At 28.5% G+C, this 7,582-nt stretch overlaps 1 protein-coding gene across 1 annotated transcript; it reads left to right on the top strand.

The window, feature by feature from the left end:
- Positions 1-5,896: 5,896 nt before the first annotated feature.
- LOC145828469 (equilibrative nucleobase transporter 1-like) lies at positions 5,897-7,324 on the top strand. The gene has a single exon (XM_082936227.1). It carries the CDS (start codon positions 5,897-5,899, stop codon positions 7,322-7,324), a length of 1,428 nt encoding a protein of 475 aa, XP_082792353.1.
- Positions 7,325-7,582: the final 258 nt, after the last annotated feature.

Below are 7,582 nucleotides of genomic sequence, written 5' to 3'. Positions count from 1 at the left end.
AAAGGGGTTTTACAGTAAAATTTCGTTGAATATTAATTATTTATTAGCACTACTTATTTAAAACTTTACAAAAAATATTTTTTTTTAACAAAAAAATCAATTCACGTTATTTCTATAAGGTTTTTTAGACTAAAATAGAAGCCGCAGGTCGGATACTTTTTCTACGGGTCTGATGCGATAGTTTTGCGACCGCTGACACAAATCATGACAAATAGTTTCATATTTTTTTTTATTGAAATATGGTCACTGATTTCAACCCATTCAACGATCGGGCGTCTTAAAAAAGTAAACTTAGTTTAAAAAAAAAAACTTTTTCTCACTGGGTTTTACATAATTACTTTTTTTACTTTTTCAAATAATTCAAAGGGTTCATTCACAAAAAAAAACTTTTTTGTGAAGTGTTTTTAACAAAGACAATTAAATTTAGTCTTAAAGGCTCACTTTTCTACAAAATTCAAGTGTTCATCAAACTCATTTCTGTTTTTTAAAAAGTTTAGATCTACAAGAAAAAAATATTACATCCAGCAAGCCAATTTGAAACGAATTTTGTTAAACGTACAAACATGGTGCTATACTAGTCTGATCTTTACATGTTATTATAAAATAAATACTATTAGTAGCTCAGTTGATTCATAGATTTTCCAAATAAACGTATGATAGCTTTTCTATTTCTTTGAGAAGATTTTTTTTTTACAATACTTAAGCTATCTACAACCCTTCTATGACGTTTAATATGCAATTTGTGCAACATACCAATGTATTTTTATCGAATATGAAATTTAACGATGATAATATGTAAATTACAAGGATAAAAAATATAAACTATTCTCGCTTAGTTTCAGAGTTCATTTTTTATCAAAAAAGTTTATTTCAAAGATAGATCTTATAAATCGAAATTTAGCTTTGGAATTACAACTAGTAACATATTTTTACGTCTTTTAAGCCTTAATATATGGTCTAAGAAGGAATCTAAAATAAGAGTTCGAGCTTGCGTAACAATTTAAAGAATATTATTAGCTTTGTATATGCATGAACAGATATATGATTTAACATATTTGTATATGTTTTAAATTTATATAATAGTTGTTAAAAATTAGATATACCATTTAGTTTATACTATTAATAGAACTTTAATTAGTTTTAGTTTCTAAAAATCATATCTAGGTTTCATAGTTTTAAAATTCAGAAGGTAGAACTTAAAAACAAGGAGCTTTTTAAAAACATTATAACTATTTTGTTTTAAAGATATAAAGTAACAGTTAGTAACATAACTACTTTCTTAAACAGTAAATGTAAATGGTTAAATTTAAAATAATTAGTAAATAAGCAGAAATTTTTTTTTAATGAAACCTTTTTATTCATTTTAAAGAGTATTTCGAAATTTATTGTTATAAAAAGGTTTTTGTAAGTTTTTATGTCCCATTTGCAATTAAGTATATACGTATTTAGGTTACTTATTTTATTTATAAAACTACACAAAGCGTCTTTTTGAAGTGAAAAGTGAACTTATAAAATATTTAATTAATATACAATTTAAAAATAATTTTGAATTGTTCTGACTTCTGAAAATAGAATTTAAATAAATACGAGTTTTTAAATGTAGCAAGTAAAACTCAAGTAAAGATATTTTGATATAACTTTAGATACTTTTTTTACATTTAATGTTATTTGCGTGTTTAACTTACGCCTTTCTTCGTAAATCAATATTGATTAAAAGCTGTAGAGCTCGCTCTACTCACATCGTTCAAAACTTTAAAGTTTTTTACGATGTCAAAGCATTGGTAGTATGTGCAACATTTTTTTAAAGGAATAAAATACTTACAAAAAAAAAACATTCCTTAAATAAATGAAAGTAAAACATATAATTTTCTTTTGCTTTAGAATTTCCACTTATGATTAGAAAAAAAGTTACTTTATAAAAAATATGGAAAAAAAACATAATATTTTTCAAAATAACTAAATAATAAACTTTATGGTGTATACTTTCAAACCGCTGATTTCGTAATCGAACCATAGATTTCTTTGAACTTTCTAGAAGAATGTTGTTTATGCAATCGACTTTTTCTTTTATATACGAAAATAACACCTTTAGAGTCTTTTAACTTCGCATTATACAACTTAACATAGAAAAATCATTCGATAAAAAATTGTGGGAGAATACTTTGTGTTTGTCAGCATAGCTAAAGTTTTAAAACCTTAGGTATATTTTCAAACCGATAATGCCGTAGTCAAACCGTCACATTTTATTTGATTTTATTTGAAATAGTTGCTTCGAACAAAAATGTTGTTTGACGTACAAAATTATATAAAAGTAAAACAACACTCCAAACTTTGAAAACTATTTTTAAAGTTCGCATATGAACTAATAATTAGGGTTGCTGTCCTGGCTTTCACCATAAAAAAGCTTAAAAATATTTATTACTTATTTAATTTAAAAAATAAACAAAAAAATGTATTTCCTAAACAAAGGGTTTAAAATAACGATTTGTTTTATTGTACAACCACTGAAGCTTTTTATATTAATTAATGAAACAAGTTTTTAGTAACTACTATAAAAATTAGCACAAAAGCTTTTAAACAATTAATTTAAAAAAAAACATACAATATATTAACACCTTTTAAATTAATAAGAATAAGCTAGAATTCTTTTCTGCATAAATACTGTTAACACTACTTTTAAAAACTACAATATGGTAGTTAAAAACAAGTTAAAGTTTTAATTTAAAAGTTATATACGATAATATAAGGATAAAATACTAAACAAGATAATTGTGATAACTTAACGATATTATAGTTATTAGAAATATATACTTTTTATAATAAATAATTATATATATATATATTTACTTATGTAAAACTTACACTTGTTAAAGTAGGTGTACATTTAAAATACCTAGTAATCAATAAAATTCTATTTTGTTATCCCTTCTACGTTTAACCTAATAACATTGCAGTAAAATAAATGAATGTAAAATCAACTTAAGTTTGCTTAAGATAAGCTCTATTGAAACTTAAAAATTCATTCGGTTATTTATCACAAAATATAAAGAAGTTAGAAGGCGCTTCATTATCTTTTTTACCTTTAACTTAAAAAAGGTTGAAAAATCTTGCAGTATAATAAATGTAAACTACACTTAAGTTAATTTTAGTTAGCTCTACTTCTACTAGAATTAAGAAAAATAATTTACCACAATTACATAAAGAATTCATACAAGCGGTAATTTTAAGCAATCAGATCCAAAAATTCCGCGTAAGTAAGTTTTTTTTCTTGCTCTATTAATTTAAATTCCAAGTTCAATACGTCAAACCTCCGTTGAAAAACCTATAAAATTTTTGACTTCTTTAAAAACTGTCATTATTAAAATTTTGTTTGATAAGATACAATAAATGAGCAAAATATTAATCTAATATTTTTTCAGACAGCCTAAATATTATCTTAAAAATTATAAAAGCAATAGTAATAAGTATATTATGTTTTGTATTTATTTCTTTTTATTAAAAGGTTAATATAAGTTTGTTTTCATTATTAAACTAGAAATTTAACAAAGTTAATTTTGCTTTTTTGTATTCTATTTAATTAGCTTATGTTTAAAACTACGATTATAAATGTATGGATAAACGGGTTATAACAAGCCATTATTGTTTTTGAGCTTTAAAAATGTATTCACTTTATAGCTTTGATTTGTAACATATATTATTTTAATAGTTTTTTACGGCTAATATATTATTATTTTATTTATTTTTATGATCAGCCTTCGAATTTTTCAAACTTTAAAAATTACCTGTAATGGCTTAAAGATGTCAGTTACAAAGTCAATTTTTTTTTTAAATTAGAAAGTTAACTTTTATCTTTAGCTCAAGTGCAATTTTAGTTTTATTAAACAGAATTAACTATCTTTATATAACGAATATTTTAACCCGGAATACAATAATATTTGTTTTAATACCTTTGTGAACAAAAATAAGTTTTTAGAATAAGAAAATGATTAGTTTGAACATATATTTAAGTTAACATGTGTTTCATAAAAAATTTAACTTTTAGTTTACCAGCGGTGTTAGTTATTATAAATTCTAACAACAGCAGATTTCTTAGCAACTATAAATAAACGAATCAGTAATTTTTACGGATGCATCACAATCATAATCTAATCATTCTGAATTATTATAAATGACACCTTTTAACAAATACATTTTATTTTTTTATACCACAATGTACTTGTTAATTAGGTCTACAAAGCATTAAAAATGTTTATTAATTTTTTAAGACTCAGATATTTTTTTTTAACTCTTATTAGTAAATTAAAGTCTTTAGCAATTATAATTATTTTTTTTATAAAAAATTCTGTTTCCAATACTTTTTTACTACCACTGTTTTAGATTAAACCGGCATAAACTATTTTAGATGTGGCACCTTAAAAACTTTAATAAAAGTTTGAATTGTCATATGACAACTTTTTAAATTTTCAAACTAATAATACTCTAAATCTTTAACTCGTTGAAGTTAAAAACCATAATCCTTTCTACCTTAAAAAGACTTTGAAAAGCTTTAGTTCGTGCGAAAATAACGCTCCGTACTAAACTAATGCCGTACGAAAGTAACAGTCAGTGCAAAAGTAAAGCTTTGTGCAAAAGTTAAGCTGTGCAAAAATGACACTTTGTGCTAAAGTGACGCCGTGCAAAAGTTTTGCTGTGTTTTTTCTGACACCTGACCTACTATTTTTAAAAGTTTGTTTGGATAAATGAGGTTAAAAACTAATAGCAGGATAAATTTAAAGGTCTATTTTATTTTACAAAATGTTTGATAAAAAGTTTTTGTTTTAGTTTGTAACGACTTTGCGTTTAAATAAAAAAGGGCGCTAGAGAGTTTTCTAAAATTAGGGACTTTTTATCTCTTTGTTTACTTATCGAACTGCTTTAGCATGACGCGGCAGTCTAGTTTTACCTTTGTACTGATAGTATATTGTTTGAAAAGATTGTGGTCGCCTCGTACTTCTTGTACGAAGGCGACTGTTTTTTATATTAACTTTGTAAATTGGAATAGCTTGTTTGTATATTTTGTTATCATGTATCGCAGTTTATATTCATTTCAATACAATTTGTGTTTCTAGACTCGATTTCTTATATACAATTAGTTAAGCATTCTAACAATCTAACTATTTAATTAAACTAAGCTTAAAAGATAGTCTAAGTTTAGTTCGCAATTCATTAAGTCGACTTAGCTAAATAACTTAGCTAAGTCATATCTAAACATTTAAATAACATCACCGATAAATACTTATAACGCGCACGGAGTCAGATAATAACCAGCATCGCGCGTATAAGTAACATTATAAGTAAATCGGGATAGTTAAAAGTTCACCTGCAGTTTTAACTACTAAAACTACCAACAACAGTCTGTACCAACTTGTAACTACAGATCAACGAAGCAATATTTTTTACGATTGCATCACAACTCAAATTCTAACGATTATGATTTATTGTGAATCATATCTTTTAATAAATACTTTTTATCACAATAATTTAATTGATTAGATCTACAGTTTTTTAATTTTAAATTTAAACTCTTTATTGAGAGCCCTCTATAAGAAATTTTCAAAATTACTATCATACTAATATTTTTAATAATTATGAATTTTCACTTTAAATATGACTTCTCAAGCTTTTTTTACTGTATTTTTTAGTTTTTTATTATATATTTTTATTTAATAGTTATTTATAAATTAAACCGACATAAACATTGCATTTTATTTGAAAAAAAGAGGTTTTTTTTTTGGGTGCGGCACCTTAAAATCGTTTATAAGAATTTGAACTGTCATTTGACCACTTTTTGAATTTCGCAAACTAAAACTCCTTAAAATATTTAACTCGTTTTATTTCTTTTTCAGGAACTTGTAAAATGCTTCAGAAATTGCTCACGCTGATCTTCACCGCCGTCGAAACGGTGCTGGTCGGCGGCACGCTCCTCGGCTGGAGCAACATGCAGAACGTGTTCATCCAAGAAGGGTTCTTCCAAGAAGGAGGAAACTCCACGTTTCAGGTCGAACGCCTTAACCTGGTTGTCACAGTTTCGACCACGGCGGGCAAACTCATGACATTTCTGTTCGGCTACTTGATCGACGCCAAGGGGCTGTGGTTCAGCCGCACTCAGGCGCTATTTCTGATCGCGGCCGCTTACGCGCTTTTCGTCTTGTCGCTTGAGTTCAGCGATTACATTGTTTTTGTCGGCGGAGTTGCACTGATGACGGGAAATATAGGAATTTGGGGCAGCAACCTTCAGATAAGCAACATTTTTCCGGGCTACCAGTCGTTTTATGGCTACTTGATTAATGGGTGCGGCATGTCGTCTTACTGCGTGTTTTTTCTCTTCAACAGCCTCTACTTTCAGCACGGCTTGAGCTTTCAGTTTATATTTTCTGTGGCAGCGGTGCTGACGTTGTTGAGCCACGCTCACACTTTTGCGCTCGTTCCACGCGAAAGCGTGAAGAAGCCGGTGACTGAAAAGTTTAAGTACGGCTATAAAGAGCTGCGGTGTTTTGATAGAATGGTGGAAAACTTAGACAACAAAAATAACAACTCCACGGACACAAAAGAAGTTGAAGATAATTTAAGCCTTGATTCAGTTGAAGAAACTACAATTGATTGCTTAAAAAGCAAAAAGTATATAAAGTACATGACAAGATACTTGTATCACCAGCTTTGCATTTCTTATTTTTTCTGGGGAAACTTTCAAAACTGGATTGATTCAGTAAGTGTGGAAGACGAAACTCTGTCGCAAAATTTACTTTTGTTTTACTCCATGCTTATTTTGAGCACCGCAGTAGTTTCTCCCGTCATCGGCTTGAGCTTGGACAAGCTCGAAGCAAATTTCAGCTTAAAAGACGGTTTGAAAAAGGCGCAACTTAAAACAAACTTAATATCGGCATTTCTGATCGACTGCTTCGGGCTGCTGTTTTTCGTTTTATCAGTCGTTCCCCTCAAGCCCTTCCGCTACCTGGCGCTGTGCTTCTCCCTCTTCTACACCTGCGTCCTGTACGGCAACCTGTCTTGCTACCTGATCAGCCAGTTTCCCGCCAAAATCTTCGGCAAAATGTACTCGATCACAATGGGCATCAGCTCAATGGTCGGCTTGCTGCAGTTTCCGGCGACCATCGTCACGGTGAGGTTCGTCGGGTTTTTCAACGCCAGCCTCTTTCTCGCTCTGGTCTACTTCGTGCTTCTGCTGCTTTCAACGAGAAACCTTTTCGTCGTTTTCAAAAGCCAACGAGTCGGTCAAAAGGTTGGAAAATTTCAAGTCAATTCCGCGTACGTCGAGGAAAAGGTGTAGTGGAAAAGTTTTTTGTTTTAGTTTTTACGATTAGTTTTACAATTTTTAAAGTTCTAGAATGGTTAGTTTCAAAGCTAATTGTTTATCAAAATAATCTTGGTAAAGTTTAATTTGTGTGATTTTAAAAAAACTTAACTTTTTTCATCTAGTTTAACTTTAAGAAGTCATTATAGTAAACAGTTTACATGATTTTTCTTTCTTTTTTTTTGTCTGCTTACTGTTTATTTTGTTATAATTCCATCGATAGGTATAAACTCA

The sequence above is a fragment of the Thalia democratica genome, chromosome 2, assembly GCF_965202585.1.
Source record: "Thalia democratica chromosome 2, ktThaDemo2.hap1.1, whole genome shotgun sequence".
Lineage (NCBI taxonomy): Eukaryota > Metazoa > Chordata > Thaliacea > Salpida > Salpidae > Thalia > Thalia democratica.
Note: the sequence above shows the minus strand (reverse complement) of the source record. Positions and strands in the feature narration are given on the sequence as shown.

What these genes read in the sequence shown, in the direction of transcription:
- LOC145828469 (XM_082936227.1), top strand. Translation starts at nt 5,897, where the DNA reads ATGCTTCAGAAATTGCTCACGCTGATCTTCACCGCCGTCGAAACGGTG.